The following is a 21,399-nucleotide window of genomic DNA, read 5'->3' on the forward strand; positions in this document are numbered from 1 at the left end:
GTCTTCCTATCGAAAGGCGAGTGTGTTGCCTATCGCACCGCATTGTACTTTGACGCTTAGTCTGTGTAAGTGTGCGATATTCATGTGCTTACGAGAAAAATTACGACTTCCAAAACTTTGCCGTAAAATGCGATTAGAAAAAGGTTTCAAATCGGGGATTTACGTGACATTTACTCCAGTTGCGATTGTGTGTTTAATATTAGCAGGTACGGGACATAGTCAGTTGATTATTAACGTGAAAAATCAGGTAAGTTTGCCCAGGAAAGATGAAACATCCGATTTCTAACCTTACTTCTTTGATATTTGAACGTTTTCGTTTGTTTTGTCGGGAGGTTTACATCTATATTTTGAACGTAAAAAATGTGAGATATTTCGTCAGTTTTAATATTGTTGTATCAGTCATACAATTTTAGATATTTACTTGTCTATCTTTACATTTAAAGCGTAGAGATACATTCGAACTCGAACGGCAAATTAAATTATACCCCTGCAACCACTGCTAAATATAGTCGGGGAATTTCAATCAATCGTAGAGAATAGATGAGAAACTTGTCATATATAGACAATTCAATTATTTTTACGAATGTTCGGAGATCGATTTCGTCAAGATGTTAGAGGATTGGGAATAAACTACTTACATTGAAGAAATGTAATTATCAATATGTTGCGGTATTACAACTTTTTTACTTTTTGAGAGAAAATAATTGCTATCTCGAGGCTCCATAATGGTTAGACATTTATATTGCCAACAAGCATATGAAAGGTAGCAGGTACTCAGAGGTAAGAAATTTGCGTAAAAAATTAGTATGAGGCATATCAGAGGGGACAAATCGATACAACAATAATACCCGTGATAACGATGATCGAATAATCTTATAAAAAATATAAGAGATCCCCAAAGAGTTTGAACCACACGGACTAATAATATTAGCATTTGGAACCATGAGTAGTTTGATATACAGGGTGTCGGTTTTTGGAGCTCGACGCCAGGGATCTCGGTAACAACACGAGGTCGGTTCAATTGGCACAACCTAAAATTCCGATGTTTTTCGAAGGATTTAATAAAACTGAAATTTGTTGGAAAAAGGCTTTGATTTTTTCTCCACTTTAAAATACTTGGCAAGGTAATTCAAAATCATTCCCATGTATTGATTGCAACTTTTCCTCTTCCACAACGTAGCGATGTGACATTTCAAATCCCACGTTCCGATTTCGACAGCCACCATCAACTTTGTTTGTTTCTTATGCACGCCGTTTTGGATTTTTATATTTTTAAATTTATCTTTTTTTCTAGTAACAATGACGTGTCACACTTTAAGACACAGTCTTGTAGTTTAGTGTGAATATCATAAATCCTGTTTTCGTATGATTCCTTCGAAATGACCAAATAACAAACAAGTAAATAAAGAAAATTATAAGAGGTGTTCGAAGGGCTTACCCTCCTACTTCCAACCACAGCTCTATACGACTTCTTAAATTCTGCATTAATCTTACAGTGCTCCTTCTTACTTTGGCGTTTAAAGTTTTTCTTCGCACCTCATTAATACCGGGGGTACAGATTTATAAATGAGGTCTTTCATAGCTCCCCATAAGTAATAATTTTAATGTGGAAAGATCTGGTGGACCTGTCGGCCAACGCATATCTCCGTTGTTTGAAATATCTCTGCCGGGATATATGTCAGACAAATAATCAGCCACTATAGCGAACCATCTTGTTGAAACCAACGCTGTTACCAAACAAGCCAACCCATACATACTCGATACGTGCTTGCAGTTGACAGCTTTGGTGCTCGTGTGGACTTTCTGTAGACCAAACATGTTCGTTGTGGCGGTTGAACGTATCTCAGTTGGTAAGCTTGCACTTATTCATGAATATCACGTTGGAAAGAAAATGGGGCACTTACTCCATTAGTGTTATGATAATCCCACAAAAGACTCCGCCTTCGGATCGGTCGCCTCCTGGTTAGAGACTTGGGTTATATTAATTTTAAACGGGCGATATTTCTGTTTTTTCAAGACTCTTCACACTGCCTCATGAGAAACGTTAATTTGTTCTGCCATAACTTTTGTCGAAGAAGAGAGATTATCTTAAATATAATGGAAAATTAAACGTGTTGCCGTTTGTTTTTTTTTGAAGAGGTTTTCGTATTTTACTTTTCTTCTAGAAAATGTTCCCTTCATTTTCATTTGGTCTGTGAACATTCCTTTTAGGCTTAGAAATCGTATCAAACTTGTTCACCTCATCGTATATGACATCGCTACGTTGTGAGAGAGAAAAAGATGAAATGGTGAAAAGTCAATCACTTTAAATTACCTTGCTAAATAAACTGAGGGTAAAATAGAAACCTTTTTCCAAAATTTTAGTTTTTTAGAATACTTCGCAAAATCATAAAAAAATTTCAAATTTTAAGCGACATTGAACTCCAAATTGTACAACTTTTCCTCAATTTAACCAATCTCGCATCTTTTATGTTACTGAGATCCCGATGGTTGAACTGCAGCAACAGACACCTTGCATATTAAATTGGGGATTTTTATTTCTATCTTAAAAAATCATGGGTTTGCTGTATTTTCTCTTCTCTCTATATTTAAGTCCTATTTGAGTTTTGCGATTAAGTTTGAAAACACAAAAATGGCAATTTGCTTGTGTACATTTTAGTTAAGTGGTTAATAAAGAACCTCAAAACACTTTTCCAATATTGCATATAAATCTTCTAGTTGAAGTTCACTTTGCTTACGTAGATCTAGCTGGATATTGCACGAAAGGTAGTTTTTCTTGTAAACTCAGCAACAATGAAACCATTACTGTTACGCGTAAAATACTACTCTGAAGCACATTTTCATGTACCTAATGCTTTGGTGATAGCAATATATCTTAGGCAGGTATATGGGACATTTTAAAGTCCGCCTTAGTTTAACTTTAAAGGGAAGGGGAGGCAACGACTTCAAGACGAATGCATTTCCAGTGGGCCATTGAACAGATTAACTACTAAGTAGGGACAAAGGACCTATACATAATTTAGCGAAAAAGTCGATAAAGTACACTCAAGCGGTCGCCTTTATCGAACTAAATATCAGTAATTTATGAAGTATATTAATTACGTGTTATTTTTGTTTGGATATAATGAGCAGATTTATAACGAACCATCGGTTTGTTCGAACCATTTTTGAAGAATTTGCAAGTCCGGTGGGTTATAACGAACTAGCGTCTATTAAAAAGAAAATCGTAAAGAATTTATTAGATTAGTTTAGGGTTTTTTTTTGGGGGGATAATCTCGACTCCAGGGAATCCCCGTGAATTGAATCGTAATCCATTTTGCGCGATTTTAGATTTTGGCTAGCCAAAAGAACTCGTAGATCAAGATGACGAAAAAGACGTTCTATTGTCGGAATGGATTAAGAAGCATCATAATGTCGATGCAGAAAAGTATGCCAAAATAGATAACGATTTGCTTACAATCGATTTTTGACAAATTATATAGCTATATTGAAAAATATTCTCTTATTAAAAACCAAGTGCAAAATAAAATGTCAGACTATTTTACAATACAAAATAAATGCTATGTATGTAGTAGTAATATGATGTACTACATCGGTATTACATAGGTAAAAAAAAAACAGAAGTGTCTTGTTTGCTTTTTCCTTTCTAACTGATGTATAAAGCTTAAGTATCTATATAGAAATTAAAAAGAAAAACGTTCAACACAAGAATTTTTAAGTTGAACATAATAGTATGTAAATGCATGTACATATAACTTAGAATCGGATATGACGAACTCCCGGCTACAGCGTACGAAATCTCTGCTCCCCTCGTGTTCTTTATAAATGAGCTCGACTGTATTTTCGCATTTTTCACTCTTTTTGCATAATTTGCAAAAATATCTATCAATGCAAATACGAATGTAAAGGAAGTGAAGAACAAATACATCATACGGTTCAGTTATCAACTACATGTATGAAACAATTCGTAACATTTCATTGAGTTTCTTAAGATCACCCTTTTCAATACTCCTAGAATAGTTGAGAGTTTGTTGGCCCGTGAGGCAAAAAATACAACCCTGCATCTTGGCAGAAGGGCACTTGTAACAGTCTTTATAATTTTTTTTATTTTGATTTATTTTTATTTTAAATTAAACAGCTAAACAAAATTAGGCTACAAGCCGAGTTAGGTTGAAAGGGTTTCTTAATATTGAAATACCCGCATTCCTTCATCAATCTATCGCGAAGGTCAGTTCAAGGTGAATATAGATAAACGAAAAACACATATGGCGCCTTCAAATATATGTAACGTCAACATTCCAGACATTCCACTGCGAAGTGTTTAGCGCCTGCTAAAGGGGATAACTCATTTAATAAAGCGATAGCTCTGTAGAAAGTGGGTTAATGTGTCATCGTAGGTCAGATAGAGTTTCAAGCCGTCCAGACGAATGCCAGATAAGGATGGAATATCCGTAACACACAGAGAGAGACAGGATGATATTATTGGCGTCCTTCTCCAAGATGTCTCTTTCGTTGGTCCCATCATAACCTCAAAATATTGGTTTTAATTTGAGATTAGTTAGAACATTGTTAATATATTATATTATTTACAACTTAAATGCATGAAGTCTAACTCAAGTATTTACTTTTTATTATGTACCATGTTGGAATAAATATTCCTTATTATCATACTGAACAATGTAGGTTAATTCAGGTAAGTGTGCCAATATTTTTCTCCGTGGATTTCTATAGTTAGTTTACATATTTGCAACGTATTATTTGTAAAAGAAATCATACAAAATTAAATGTAGGGGTAATTAATACTTTAAGATATGAGGCTTAAAACAAATAATTTTTCATATGTTTTGTTATGTGCTATTGTACTAAACCCATTCATTTTATATTGAAACTTCTGGTACGCCAATACATTTGTGTTTCACTGTACATATTAACTAGAATCGGGCATAACGAACACCCGGCTATAGCGAACGAAATATCTTGCCCCTCGTGTTCGTATAACCGAGTTCAATCAAATAGTTATGAAAATAGTTACCCACCTGTAGGAGAATTCGATATTTTTCGGCAGGCCTGCAAAATTCACTAATCATATAAATCATGGAAGACATCAGTAGAGAGAGGTCCGTGAAGAACCGTAGCCATAGCTTTGTAAGTAATTCTACGCGTCTTGCAAGCAGAACTTGCTGTGTCCTCGGATTACATATACCAAGATTAAATGAACACAGGTTCAAGAATGTCAGTTTTTGAAATTAAAGAAATATTACTCTGCTATAGATTAGGGATACACTGCCTTGCAGAGGCAATTGAATAGAAGATTTATTTTTTGCGAGAATTAGTTGAAGTTTGGAATTTTTAGTGGTACAATTAATTTTAAACCGAGAAGGAGGAACGATCCTCCCTCTCCGTGTTGGAACTCTCCACGTTGGAGATTTCTTGCTGGTTTGAGTCCATCGATATCTTGTCTATATGTTACCAACCTCTGGAGGGCTTCTCGTAACTTAAGCCTCGTCATCCGACTGTTTTTATGAGATCAACACGATTTTAAAAGGGTTGTATCAAATAAATTAAAAGGAAAACAACAAGATTCTAACAGCTCTGAGCAGATATGAGGCAGTGCGCTTAGGAATTTGAAATCCTCAGGGAATCTCGGTGCCAAATAATTATTTGGAGTTATTTGAGATCACTTTCGCCTCAACAGACATAATATGAATTTCAATAAATGGTAATGAAGTTTAGGGGTGTATATCTTCTTTCATAAATAGATATGCCGAGTGATTGCGAAGATCTACCGAGTGATATTTTGCAGGACCACGAGGAATATATTTTTAGTAGAACTTGTGACGGTGATAAAAGAGGACATGACTCGAGAAAAGTATCTTCCCATGGTTATTTATAATCAGTTGACATACGTGGGTGATGTGGGGGCTAAAGATTACCTTACATATATGTATGTTAAGTTTGAGACAAAATTGCATATTCATTTTAGGAACTGTAGGAAATGTTTTAAAAATAATTGAAATTTTACACCCTGTGTCCAAGAAATTGAAACTTTAAGATCTCATATTTGTACAAAGAAGTTTAGTTTAGTACGGTCATTGTTATTTTTGTTATTATTTGAAAAATATCTTCTGTACCGTAATAAATATGTAGAGAGTTGGTATTAAATTCAAAACTCTTGACTCTTGGAGGCATTTTCAAAGACTGAGGACCATAAAATTACGCAAAATACGGATTGTTGCTTGCAAAATTATGGCAACTTAACTAGCATCTTGAAGTTTTCTGTTCAAATTTTCATGAGACCTTTGGACGAAAAGCTTCATTTTTCTAAATCTTTTCTACCACCTTTGAATGTCAGTACTGAAAAATATGATATACAGTCGTAGTACAGGGCGATTTGTTACATTTCGTAATATCCTTATCTCTTATGGCCATGTCTAGGTCCATATGCTCATGTTGCATCCCAACACATCGCGGAAACTACAGCCTCTACATGTGGAGATCTATGGACTATTTGAATCATATTACAATGCATCATGGAAAATATTAAAATGTTGGGAAATCCTGGAAAGCCCATAAATATCTGCGATATTCGCCGGATTGCTTTTCTGAAAGTCATTACTCGTACAATATCATAAATGCTTTCAAGAAATGTGGGATTTTTCCATTTGATGATGAAAACTTTATACCTAGTTTAGTAAAAGATTTGTCGGGTCCAGGTGCATGCCACGAGAATTTTGATCTTTGTAACAACAGTCGCAGGTTGTTCAGCGCATTAAAGACAGCTAACCGCTTCCACTTCAAATGACTCTAATGGTTATAACGACTCAACGGAGGGTTTAGGCATGACAAATTTGAACCAGCTAATTAGCTCGGAAAACTTAAATGTCACGGTCTAACATTCAACTTTGGGCTCATGAGCGTCCACAAACTTAATTTCAGCCGTCAAATCAGTTGAATTTAAATCTTCAAACCACTTTAGAGAGGTATTTAAATCAGAAATATAAATAACATAAATCAAAAGAGTAGAGGCATGGCCTTCAAAAAAGCCTTCTAAAAAGTCGAAAGCTTTGATTTCATTCAAAACCAAGGATTTTTGGACATAGTTGTATTGCTACCGATTCTGACGAAAAAAAAATCAAATCGAATGTGTGATATCATCAGTTAAACAATGAGACAAGAACAGAGTAAGCAACGAAGAAAAATCAAACAGTGATTAACATGAAGAGGTTCAAGAGGATAGGGTGTATTTCGAGGGTAATACATTAAGTGATATAAACAAGGTGGAGGTGAAGAACAAGCTATTGTGTCATTAACGGAATGTAATTTAACAAAGCCCATTCTCTGGTTTCCATGCAAGGGTGAACATGTCCTATCTGTTTCGTGTGCACAGTGGATCAATTCAGTTTTTTGTTTTTAAATTTGATGAAGATTGACAGAGGGAATTTACCGATGTACCATCATGATAAGTCAATCATATCCTAATCCTATTCAGAATTGAATAATAGTGAAAAAAAGTTATTTGTTGTCATCTTGACATACATATCTTTAATCTATACGTTTGAATTTTCACGATTTTTGCACACAAACTATAAATTTAGTCAGCCAATCAAAAAATAATTGTTTCAAGGGATTTTTGAAGGTTTTGCGAAATTGTATTTTTCTGAAAAGCATGAATGAGAATTTTTGAAGCTAAACTCACTACGGGAGCTATAGACATGTTCCGTGGACTATCGCACAGGAAAATTAAAGAGACATTCGTTGCTTAGAGCATCTAAGAAGTTAGTGTGGGGGCAAAAAACTACCATTTTGTGTTAAGACTTCTTGGGTGACTAATGCTTCAGAAATAGAAATTTTTGTTTAAAATGCCACTCATGTTCGCCGCTTTCATATTGAATGCATGCAGCAGGCTTCTTAAATAGTGCATGCAAGAGGTTGCTTAAACATATCTTAGATAGACTGCCTCTGGCAATCCATCTACGATATACTTAAGAAACGAATAGAGAATATTTCAGATATGTGTATGATGGTAAATTAAACTCAGAAGTTTAACTAAATTCAAGGTATTGAATCAGTGCAAGATCAAAATTTTTTTCTACGAGTATAAATAATGAAATTTTCGACTAATTTTAAAAATTTGCAAATTTCATAAACGTTAAAAAGGCGACGAAGCAGTTTTTAAGTTGTCGCTCTTTGATATTGCTATTTGCGAATTTCTTTATTTAAATAAAGTTCTTTTATTTCCTCCAACGTAGATTGCAATATTTGCTGAACTATAAGCAGCGTTTTCCTTTCTTCTGTAAATAATTGTTGATCAGTTTTTTCCGCACTTATTCGTGAACCGACAACCATTTCTGGTTGCCTGTTGAAATGTTTTAAATCCCACGGTATTATTCAATGACTGATTATCTATGCTGATCATCTCAATTTAATTAAGCTTTTCGCTTCAGTCGTCAGCAGGTATCTATGCGAGTTACCAAATATCGTCTTCTGCCGCTTTGTGGGTGAGAAAGTTAAAAAAAAGATGCGAAAGGGGTAAAGACTTGGCAGGATAATAATGACTTTTTTTTTATTAATTTTAATTTGCGACATACTTTGGATGCCAACTATTTAATATTTGCCAACATTTGGCGGACATCTGGCGACCATCAGTAGAAAAGTTGAACACGCCGAGGGTGATTATATCCAACAGGACAATGATGCGAAGCTGACCGCTGGCATTGTAAAGCTTTGGTTGATACATAATGTACCAAAATTATTAAATTATCCACCTCGATCGCAAAATTCTCAATTTCATTGAGAATTTGTCGCAAATTTTAAAAAGTGGAGTGCAAAATTGCAGCTACTGCAGCAATTTAGCAGAATTATAAAAAGTAGGTTTTAACGTACGAGAAAACATTTTTTCGGATGCGACTGGAAAGTTGGTAGAATCCATGCCGCAGCGCCTGAAGGCCCTAATTGAACCGAAGGGGGATGTTGCTAAGTATTGAATCCTAAATGTTAATTGATCTCTTTAAATTCCTTCAAATAAATAATTATATGATGTACATATTTACACTCCCAAGCGAAATGATAGCACACCCCCAATATTTCTTTAAATATTTCCAGGGGATAAAAGAACGGTAACGGCATTTAGCTTACAGATAGAGAAGGTTTTTTAAATTTATATTGAATTTAGATTTCCATTTCGAATTGTCTTTCTTTTTTTCAAAGACCGATTTATCAGAAAAAGGGTGAGGTAAAATACTAGCACAGGTATGGGCAAATTACCAATTTAATGCAAACTAATAATAAACAACTTTTAATTTAATAACGTATTGGTCCATTATTTTTTATGACTTCAATTGTTTTTTGAGGAGAGCTTTTAAACAGATTTTTAATGAAATTCGTATCTAATTCTTGCCATGCTTCTTGAATTGCAGTGTTTAGATCAGATTCAGTATCATAATGCTCACCCTCGACGTACAGCATACCTCGCACATTTTCAACATTGTTAAAATCGGGAGATCTCGCTGGTCGATCCAGACCGTCGGATATTATTTGAGGTAAGGTACTGCCGAACTACTCGAGCCGTATGTACTGCGGCGCTGTCCTGCTGGAAAATCGGATTCCGTTCTGTGACTGCGTCCAAATATGTCTTAATTTGATCTCTAATAAGGTTGAGATATGCTCTGCTGCTCATTCGTCCACAAATAAATTTGATCTCGGTTTTCCTATAGTACCTAATACCTGCCCATATCATAATCGAACCACCTCCCATCTGTCGACGACTCGAAACCACCTCTCCTATTCGCAAATCGTGAAAATAATATGCGATTCCATCGGGACTATCAAAATTAAAGTTTTTTTTGTCGGTGGACAATACTCGTCTCCACTTTTTCTTCCATTGAATGTGTTCTTGAATAAAATTTAGACGTGCTGTTTTATGTTGTATTTTTAAGGACGGTTTTCTTTTCATTTTTTTTTGCTTTGGATCACCTCGCAGGAGCGCAGAACACGTCGAACACGATCAATTTTCGTATTGACTCCGGCTATTGCGGCAATTTGTCTTGCAGCTAATAAAGAATTCCTGAATGCTGTCCTTAAAATCGCCCGCCTGTCCCTGGGTGATAACGCTGTAGGTCTGCTTGTGCTCTTCTTCTTTCCATAATTTTCTGGATCTTCTATTAAATTGTAAATAACCTTTCTGCTTCTCTTCACGTTTCTTGCTGTTTTTGATATTGACTATCCTTCTTCCTCAAGTTTCGAACTTGTCTGAATTTCACTTTTTGTTAACTGATTTCCACGACCCATTTTTTAATTTTAATTATTTATTTTGACAGGATTTGTATATAAATTAGTGCAACCACTTAAACTCTTCTGTATATCGCGTTTAAAATACGCTTGCATGTTTAATCTCGCATTTACCGAATGAGTCCCAAGATGTGCTATCATTTTGCTTGGATGTTGTTTTTTGCACAAAATAGTGATAAAAAAAGTATTTTCTGACCGTGAAATTTCTTGTGAATGTGAATTAACAGAACTTTCTTTATATGTAAGCTAAATGCCGTTAACGTTCTTTTATCCCTTGAAAAAATTTTAAGCAATATTGGGGGCGTGCTATCGTTTTGCTTGGGGGTGTACGTTTGCAGGGTTAATTTTGTGCCCACGTTTTTCGCTTATTGTTGTTTGTTATTTATTTTTATTGAATTGGAACTGTTTTTGTAAGTTTTTCGTAACACACATTCTGTACTTACATTTACAACGAATATATCACCTTCTGCAGGCCGAAAAAGCGCAGAAACATTGGCTTATGATCATATTGTTAATTTTTGCCCTATGTACGTCGAATTTTGCGAGTGACTGTACATATAAAAGGCCGATAATGATGATTGTTGGTGCAGCTCATTATGTGCAACTAACTGAGGTTCAGCCCTCTCTTTGTTCTTGACGATAATAGTTTTCTTTAGTTTTATTAATCGGAAAAAGTTTAATATTAGAAACATCGATGTTCATAACCTTGAACCTTACCGGTGCGTGCGACAAAGATGCTCTGTAATGTGACATTTCAGTTCTATTCACAAACCTGTGTAGACTGTAGCGATGGCCCCGTTAATTAAAGTACTACAACCCGATGTTTTCCTTTTCTTGTGTTTTCCATCAGGGCGTATTTCCTTCATTAATTTCCATTCTGTCCATCCTTCCAATAAATCTAAAATTTTCCATGGACGACCGAACTTTCTCGTGTAAACAGCGAACGGCAAAGCTATTTATCCCAGTTTGCAAACTGTAATATTTCTTCGTAAAATCTTTAGACGCTTCAAAAGCAAAACGCATTATATCTTTGAAAGTATTTACATAAATATTTATATGGAACCGTTCACTTTTGTATTCGGGGATACGAAAAATCCAGAACGCTTGACTCGGGCGAATGTATGCAATTTTAACATGGAAGCGGATTTTTATGGAAATTCTTGCTAAATGGATTAGGTGGCGGCTGACTAACTGTAGATAACCGGATTTGACGAGGACCTTTTCCTTTGGATATCACGGAACTATCAGAGCGAAATTATTGCGAACTTCCCAAAAGTTTATTTGCAAATGTGGAAATTAGATAAGGCATCCGGCATTAAACAACTTCCTATTTCTTCGAGATTTTAGGGAGTAGCGACATCTCGACAAAACCCGATTTAGTTTGAATTGGAACTTGGAACAAAGTAGGGAAACTTTTAATTATATTTTTCGAGCTTATCTTCCGCTCACAGCTCTAATGTTTCAAGTGCTTTGTAGAGTGTACCAGTCTTTATTACATTTTCTTTAATAAAATATTGCAGCTGATTGTAGAAGTGGCTTGTTAATATTCGTGTCGAGTACGCACTCAAACCGGCTGAAATCAACTTGGAAAGAAACACCGCCAACAAAAGCCGGTTAAGACTTTAATTCTTGCAGCTTGCCAGCTGGAAGAATAAAACTTTTAATTAATTTTTCAGTTCACCTTTGGATTTTTCCATAGCGAAATCCTAGAAGCAAATATTGAAAAAATATTGCATGGCCGGTATTGAAGCTGACCTTTGCATGGTGCTAAAATCGCCATCAATCCGTAGTTATACCATGTTTCTGCAGTAAAAAATAAGTTTACACATGAACGGTTTTCGATTGACTTTAAGGATTTTATCCAGTTTTCCGCTTTCCCTTTGTGAACAAGTTCGAGAAACACAACGTTAACAAAGTTTTTGTAAACTTGTTTGCCAATTTGTATGGGCACTAGAATAAGGGCTTCAGTAAACATCGTAATCGGAAATCTAATAAATAATGTATTTTTTCTATTTTGTGGACGATAATAGAACTTCCGTAACAGTAAGTTTTACCTGTATTGATATTTTTTTTAGCAAAATATGACACTTGCACGGAAATACGCCTACAGCAGCGGCGAAGAGTGGATAGACGAACAGAAATTTTCAATGAAATCATGCATATGTTAATTGATCTGCTTCCTATGCATGTACATATGGTAGTTCTCGCAAAACACGTTATAAAAAATGATAAAAAAATGTCGATAAAGTTACATTGGTGTCGTGGTAAAAAAATTAATCTTTGGAATTCACCTGGCCAGAAGCAGATAGAGGTGGTAAAAACAGTTAAATTTACTTTAAATTCTTGAGATATTAGAAAAATAGTGAAACAATTTGCGTTTGGCTTATAGTCTATAACGTGTCTCGTGGTGTAAACATGTCCATTGATTTGAAAGAGCGAATTGTTAAAGCTTTTAATGGGGGTGAACGGCAAGCGCAAATTGCCCGCAGGTTCGATGTTAAAAAAGGCACTATTTGGGCTACAATAAAAAGATGTCAAAGAACTGGATCAATTAACCCGAAACTAAAAATTGGATGACGAGGGAAGCTAAACAAAAGAGATATGCGGAAGATAAAGACTATTCATTCGAAAAATCAATTCATGTATTCTGAGAAAATTCGATCAGAACTGGAAGTTTTCGGAGTTTCTGTGTTTTCAAGGTCTCAAAGACAAACATTAATCGAAGAGAAACTATTTCCACGTAGGCCAGCAAAAAAACACTTTTTAGTAATAAAAATCAGAAGGTCCGAATGGAATGTGCCAGACTACGTACTCATTGGTTCAAATGAGATTGGGAACGAGTTTGCTGGAGAGATGAATCTAAGTTCAATTTGTTTAATTTCGATGGCAGAGAATGCATTAGACGTCCGACTGGTCAGCGATTAAACCCTAAATACACCATACCCACGGTTAAGCATACAGGAGGATACAGGTAATGATATGGGGATGTTTCAGCGGTTTCGGTATTGGCCCTTTACATAGCATAAATCGAATCATGGACGGATTTGTGTTCATGGACCGGCTTCATGATATTATGTTATATTATGTTGAAGACAATTTCCCCTTAAGATGCCAGTTTCAACACGACCCCAAACATTCTTCAAAGTTAGTTAAACGATTTCTCGAAGGAGAAAAATTGACGATTTTGATGTGGCCTTTCCAGTCGCCCGATCTGAATCCCATAGAAAACCTGTGGCGAACTGTTGGTTGAGGATTGAGAGATGAAAATTATTCAAATTGCGATTATCTGTTTACCGAAATACAAGAAATGTGGCAAAATACTGATCCATAAATATTAAACAAATTGATTGAATCGATGCCTCGTCGATGTCAGGCAGTCAATGGCATTATTGGGTATTTTACCGAACATTAGTGCGTCGAGAAAGGTCCCAATTGATTTTTGGAATACTTTGGATTGAATTGTTACGTTTTTATCTTCACTTTTAAATTGTCTATCTATTTTTGACCATGTGAATGCCAAAAATTTGTTTTTTTATTGACGACAAAGTAACTTTTTTATCTACATTTGTTTATTATTTTTATAACGTGTTTTGCGAGAAATGCCATATGTACATGCATAGGAAGCAGGTTAATTAACATATGCATGATTTAAATGAAAAATTCTGTTTGTTTATCTACTTTTGGCCGCTGCTGTATTTTTGGGTACTCAGTGTTCTCAAATATCAATGCATTCTACGCAAAAAGTTAATATTGCTGAGGGAACTGAGAATAATTCTTTGAAAGTTAATATAAAATACTCAGAAGGGCGAATAATATTATATTATAGGGAACCAAATCGTGTGGTAATTGACTGAATGAAAACGTCTACTGGGAAAGAGCAAATTCAGGTTAAATCGCTTAAATATAATTCATGTAAGAAAAATGAATCCGTAATTTTTGGCAAATATTGCACCGTCAGCTTTCAGCTCAATTTGCATTCGTGCAAATTTCCCAAAAATTATCGATAATTTTCGTTGCATTGATAAAGTTACCTTTGAGTTACAACTTTATTCAGCCAAATGATCAAATTTGTAAAACTAATATATCATTCCCTTAGACGTGTATTCCAGGAATCTCCATCACGACGAGCAGACAGGCACTTTAAATTTTAATAGGAGTCTATTAAGATTTATCCCGGACACCTGGGGTGTGTCCAGGTCTGGGAAACTGGCTGTCCTATCGTACCCCTTGGCAAAATTAATTCCAGCAAAATATGAGCGCGTCTCGTGTCTAGGTAACGAGCGTGTACATAGCAATTTATTTGGTATATTATGAGACAATCATATACCTACACAGGCTGCGTGACTACGTTCCATTTAGACACGGGTTTAATTTAGGAAAGTTAATTGTTTCCCGTGTGGCCTAAAGGTGTTTCACTTTCGACGGGAAATTGATAAATCCATTAGCGGGAAGTCTTGGTAAACTTTGGTTAAGTACAAAGAGCGGCTCAAGCTCGGAGCACTTTTTATGTATTTATTGAGGGGCGGAGAAAAGCGGAACACTTTTCGTTAAAAGTCATCGGGTTCGCTTAAAATTCTTTTTCGTATGCAGAGAATTCGACTGAAAGTCCTGTGGATTTTGAGAGTAAATGGAGTTGGCATAAGCATTAATGAGATTTGGAAGCTTTATTTGCACGTTCGTGTAGAAATCAGTGACATTTTAAGGGCAGGAAACTTTTTTCGAAAATTCAACAAAACGAGCACAATGACCCGAATGGAAAATTGATTACGGAGCTGAAAAATTCAGTTGTTCCTTTTAGTGCTATTAGAGCAGAATTATTAATGTGATATTAACTTCACTAGCAGCATAATAACTTCTATCGACGTTCAGACGCTGATTATGGCGCTACCTCTCTTAGTTATTACTTCCTCGAATTTAATCTTCCTGCTAAGTTTACTACCACTTTAAATGGTGGACTTGTCCTGGGAGTATTTTAAAATCCTATTTGTAATTGTTACATGCCGTTAAGTCCGAAGTATCAATTTCCGGATCCACGTTTATAGGACTTTTTTCATACTGCGGGATGCAGAACATACGAGAGAATTCTTTGAATAGTACTTCGCCACATTTTATTTATGCATGGTAAAGTAGTTAAGCTTTTATTACCCGGAAGAAACGAATTCCTAAGGGAATCCTGAAAATCACAGATGAAATCGAAGATGTGAGGTTGGATGCGAGCAGTGTCAGTAACGGGCCGAAAGTAGCTCTTCACTTCGCATTTCACCACTGTCTTTGACGTGAAATTTAGATTGAAGTGTCCATCAATTTTATTCATAAATTTCTTTGAAAGTCGACCTTAAATTTTTAGAAATTTTTCAGTTTCCGTCAAAGTGACATCGGAAAGTAGGTGTAGAAAAAAAAACACTGGTAATATCTGCCTGCCTTACTGGTCTGATTATCGTATATGATAGTGTTATATAATCTAGTGTAGATAATTTAATTATTTAAAGCGCATTTTGTCTGATATCTCAGACTAGGAAATGCCTACCAAGTCATGTACCACGTGCGCTAAAAATGTTCCTGTGGTACTATCTTATTTTAAAAATAATCATTCTGACATTTCCTTAAAATTAAGCGTCATCTCCTTTCTGCACGAGCTATGCGAACTCACAATGCATTTCCTAATTCCAAATTCATAGTGTCGTTCCTCCCACAATGTAAGGTGCCCAACAATCCACAAAAAAACCCGGCAAGATTTTGTAGCCATAGAGGCTAACCATAAAAATCTGAGAAAATCTGTTTATGTTCCAGAACACATTTCTCATTCGTCTTCTACTCCTGTCGTTTCCGCGAACTGTTATGCAGAAGAAGGCAAACCTGGATTAAATTCCAGAGAGGCGTTTTGGTTATAGAATATATTTAAAAATTGCATTTCATCCTTTTCACCATCGCTGTTTACCATCAAAAATCTGATATTAACCATAAGTAACAGTTGAATGATGGTAATCCACGACATGCCTCTGTTATTTGAACACTTGAGGCTTTCTTTAATGATCAGCCCACCTGTTGATGCTCATAGTCGTTGCACCACAAGATATATGTTTTATGGATCTAAATCTAATAAAATATACTTTTAAATTTGTTCTATAAACTCTTTGATTTTATTTTTTGATCTAATCGTTGTTGTACAAAAGTGTATTGAAAATTTGTTCGAAGATATGAAGATTCCCTTACACTCGTGGTTTTGGAGGAGCTATATATTTTTCTCCCTTTGATCTTGTTAATAGAAATACAAAACAGTTTCCTTGTGCGCTGAGATTTAATTTCTTTTGCATGATTGCTGGAATAACGATTTTTTATGCGAATTTACTGAGCCATTTCTGTAGTTCATTTGACGCCAAGTGTAAAATCAGTGCAAAAATTCGGTTTTATAGTAGCAGAACTGTTTGCGGAATTAACGGTCAGGAAGCATACCAGGAAAATGTGGATATTCAGTTAAGTTTCATTCGCCATTGCTTTCCATCTCTCCAAGTTTTCAGTTAGCAGTTTGATTGCAAAAAGGTAGCAATTTAATTTCAAGTTATCACTTTGATTACAAAAATAGAAGACATCAGGAAGAAGTGTGTTTACTTAACTTGGTTTAATAGCAAAATTTGTGTCTTCACGGTCCCCCAAATGTATTCTTATGGCCTGGGTTTTGAATGGTTTACGTCTCGCACTCACAGGGAAGTTTTTTTAATCCACGGTTTTTCGCATATGTGCCGGTTAACCATTGGTCATTATATAATTGGACTTCTGGTATTAAAACTTGGCTGACCTCAGTCCAACACATTTTTTTTTTTTTTTTTTTTGGTAAAAGAGACCGCAAAGTGGTGATTTTACGGGAAATTTTATTTGTAGGCCTCGCGACATGAATTTTACCGTCTGCATAGCGTCAGCGACGAACGTAACGGTTGGTTGTGTTGCTATGAATTACTTTGCTTTTGGCGTGTCGTGACTTTTATTTAATATTTAGCGTTTTCCTTTATTTGTGTTCAATTAATTTAATTCTATGTTATTTTGAAATGGGAAATAGTGCACGGTTAAGGTAAATGTAGTTTTCGAAAAAAAAGAGTATTTCTAATGAAAGCGAACTTAGGAAACAATGAGTTTTTGGCTGCAAAAGTTTAGAGAGAAGTGAACTTTCATGCGATTTTGATGGTTTAAGGGAAAGCCGTAAAACACTGTATGAGAAACCGATTTTGAGAACCTATCCAGCAGAAAAAGCTTTCAGTATACCGGGTGATTGAAGAAGATGGGTCGTGTTTATAACTTTTTCGTTTTTAAACTTAGAAAGGTTGAATTTGGAGGGAAGCAATATTAGAATAGAGCCGATTGATTAATGGCGTTTATCTAGCACTTCCGGTTCCACCGGATATGACCTCAACATGAGGTTTTTAAACGAAATGCCCTAAAATTTTATATTTTTTTTGGAATCTGGAAGTCATTTTTAATCTAAAAATATATCATATAAAAAAAAATATATATTTTTTTGTGTTTCGCTCATATCGAGCTCCGCCTCTGAAGCAAACGTAATAGACACAATTCTAAGTCAGGATTATGGGAAAAATACTAATTTGTCATTTTATTGAATACTTTTTCTTTTATAAGCAATTTAAATTTCGAGAAACAATTTTTGACCATTTAACTTCCGTTTTTCAAATTGCAAATTGGTGGATCATTACGATTTTCTAAAAGACGATTTTTTCCCGAATTTTTCGATATCAAACAGAAAGTGTGTTCATTTAGAAAGGAACCGTTAATTCGTTAAATACATTCAATTTTAGAAAAAAATACTTTGATCGCGGAGTACGTCATAGCGGTCTTCCAAAGGACAGAACAAAAAGAATAAAATAGTTCTACTTATAGAAATTCTGTGCAGTCGTGACAACGCAGACAAATTAAATTATAAAAAAATGCAAAAATATGCTAAAAGTGAAAAAACTGATATGCTGTTAGTATTTGGAGAATATCGTCAAACGTTTCCACTTAGAAATTATCCAGGCCGCCACTATTTTAAAAATTACTGACTGAAATGAAAACGGGAAATGCTAATGAAGAGGAAAACTTTATTATCAGTGAAGACAACGAAATCGAATCAGAAATCAGTGGTGTAGCTCGACATGGAAAACCCACAAAAAATATACGTTTTAAAATGACATATTTTTAAACTAAAAATTAACTTTAGGTTCCAAAAAAGTTCAAATTTATAGGGCATTACATTTAAAAATTTGAAATTGAGGTCATTTCCGTTTAAACCGGAAGAGCTACATAAACGTCATTAACGTCAATCAATTAGCTATATTCTCGTATAACTTCCCGCCAAATTTCAACTTTCTAAGTTTAAAAAGAAAAAAATTATAAGGGCGTGCCACCTTGTTGAATCACCCGGTATACTTGCATTGTAACATCAATTAACCTCTACTTTTTACTGTGTATTTATTTGAATGATTTTAGGAAAAATCATGCGTGTAGTTCGAACACAAATTGTTGCCGTTCTCGAGAATTGCCCTCATGTTGCACGCTCATCGAGCAAGAGTGTAGTAATTACTGCAATTAATACGCAAATAACTACTCTGTTTTTCGGTTATTGAACTCCGACTAGTGTGCCAAAATTGATTTTGCGCCCATTGAAAAATGAATTCCAAAAATTAAAAATCGTATTAATCCCGTGTGCTATTTCTAACTTCTTTCTGCAAATTTTGTTAGGTGCCTCAGTTTTTTCTGTTTTATATTGAATTTTCGGGGCAAAGCTCCTAATAGATACCTTACACCGCCCTAAATTTCGCCTTTAACGGGAAATAGGGGCTGCATAGACGCTGCATGCAATTTATTTTGCTTATTAAAAATTTACACCACAATGAATACACCCTATGAGCAATTTAATTTTATACTCATAAATTGTGAACCCTGGCTGGGGAAAGCCATATCGAATTTCCCGCTGAGGAGCATTTAACCGAAGATCTTTTCCTGGGTATATTTAATAATAAATCAGGTTACTTTTAGGATTTTACGACGGAAAGTTCACTTTTGTTAACAATTCGCATTCATAAAAATTTCAGCGAATCATCGCATTAGGGTGCAAATGGGAAAATCTTGTAATAAAAGAAGGTGCGACGTACCAATGATAATTAAAAGCCATGTGGGGGGTCGGCTATCACGCTATTCGGGCAATCGAGTGGAGTGTCAGCTGTCAGCGCAAAAATTCTCTGGTCGCGTCACAGGTGCAGTGCTGGTTATTTACTGATCTATTATCTCTAGCAAAATCTAATAGGTATGGGAATTGAAAATAAATTTCCTCCTCCGTATTAATTGGCCTCAGCTAATTGGCGAAGCGATATTCGCAACAGCGCAATAAATAGCTGATTTAGCTGTGGACATTTTAAGGTGCCAATCTCTCCGAAATAAAAGCCATTCGAATTCTCCGAACAATCTACAGGAAAATTTTATCTCGCAATATTTCTTGATAACAATACCATATTATACACCAAGGTTGTGAAGTGCATCATTATGGCCCTAACGTTAAGTTTAAATCATGAGACGTGCAGCGCCCGGGGATTTCACACGTGAGGATCATGAGCGTTGCACAACCGCAGTGCACCTCGGACTGTTTCACTACATGATTTGATAAAATTGCGGATACACTTAAGAAGAATAAGTTAAATTGGGACACACAAAGAGACGACGACTCTCGAATCGTAACATCAACAATTCTGTATCGTCTCGAGAATTCAGATAGGGCAGAGTGGTATTGATTATTCTTTAGGACACTCGCCATAGTAGCTCGATAAACTGATAAGGTTTACAGTGGCTGAGGTTAGAAGATGATCGGGCGAGTTCAGGTCGAGTCGAGCTCGTGTTTTGAACTTCTCTTACCCAATTTTCACAAGTGAAAAATGTCCGAAGACACGTTTCTTCGAGAACCGGTGACGTGTGCGGTCACGTAAAATTGTTAATTTTAAACTCGTTCCCACGTTTCCATATTCTTCATTTACGGATTAACCTGGGCCATGCTGAAATAGAAAACAACTGAATTTATTAAACTCCGAAACCTCGCTTTATAAAAGCATAAAATCATTTTTCAGCATGTTTTTACATAATCTGCCATTTTCCCATCAGCAGGAATGGTAGCATTGCAGGAAATATCACTGTTATCAAGCGTTGATTGATGCTCTTTCCTTTATTATTTTGATACATTTCCAGCAAATGTTTATCAATATTTTAAATTGCTAAAAATGAAATTTAAAATCTTTCAATTTGGAAACGTACGTGTTCAGAGCATATATGGTTAAATTTGTAAAATACTAAGACCGTATTTTAAATTATAGAATTTATTGTAACCGCAGGGTGGAAAGGAGGAAAAGGCTATTTGCTGTGACTGTTCACTATAAGGTCACAGGTTTTCATCTCTCTCAATCTATTCAAACTTATTGAAGGCGAAGTGAGATGCAATGCGTCGTGCCATGGCCAATTCTTATTTCCGAGAATATAGTGTTTATTGGTTATTTCTTTAACAGAAGCGATGGAAGAAATCAAAACGCAAATGAACAGAAGATGGCAATTTATAAAACCTCAGAACACTGTTAGGTCAGCCTACACGAATAGGTCTGCGGGACTGGCCCTCACAGAGAGATTTTTATTATTAGGGATGGGTATGTTTTATCGAATATTGTGGAGAGCAATAATATTTTTTGCGGAACGATCGCAGTTTACGGTTTTTGCTCTGAAAAAACACGAATGCCCCCTTTTTTTGTACAGTGCAGTTTTTATTTTTAACACTATTATCATGTCATATTTAATTTCACCCTCTGCTCTGTACAGGGTGATCCCGAAGTCGGAGTTATCCTTTCACCAGCGAATAGGGCTTTAAAAAAGATTTTTTTTCCCTTTGGCGCTTTTTCGAAAAACGGAGATGCAGGGTGTCAAAATTTGATTTAAACAATTAAAATTTGAAGTTTTATTTAAAAAATTGAATTTTTTTAATAATTGCCAAACTGCTTGAGATAACCGAACAAAATTTTGTAGGTGTCGATAGCTGCGCGAGAGGGAAATTCTTCAATAAATAAAATTATTTTTGGGTTTAGCTGTTGGGAA

General features: G+C 35.4%; 1 protein-coding gene across 1 annotated transcript in view; it reads left to right on the plus strand.

The window, feature by feature from the left end:
* Positions 1-28: 28 nt before the first annotated feature.
* The window catches only part of oaf (out at first), a 79,103-nt gene continuing 57,732 nt past the window's right edge, over positions 29-21,399 (plus strand). Inside the window, exon 1 of the mRNA XM_066285322.1 lies at positions 29-247. Within this exon, the coding sequence (XP_066141419.1) occupies positions 83-247 (165 nt within the window). The 5' untranslated portion in view covers positions 29-82. The remainder of the gene's footprint in view (positions 248-21,399) is intronic.

This window comes from Euwallacea fornicatus, chromosome 8 (genome assembly GCF_040115645.1).
Source record: "Euwallacea fornicatus isolate EFF26 chromosome 8, ASM4011564v1, whole genome shotgun sequence".
Taxonomy (NCBI): domain Eukaryota; kingdom Metazoa; phylum Arthropoda; class Insecta; order Coleoptera; family Curculionidae; genus Euwallacea; species Euwallacea fornicatus.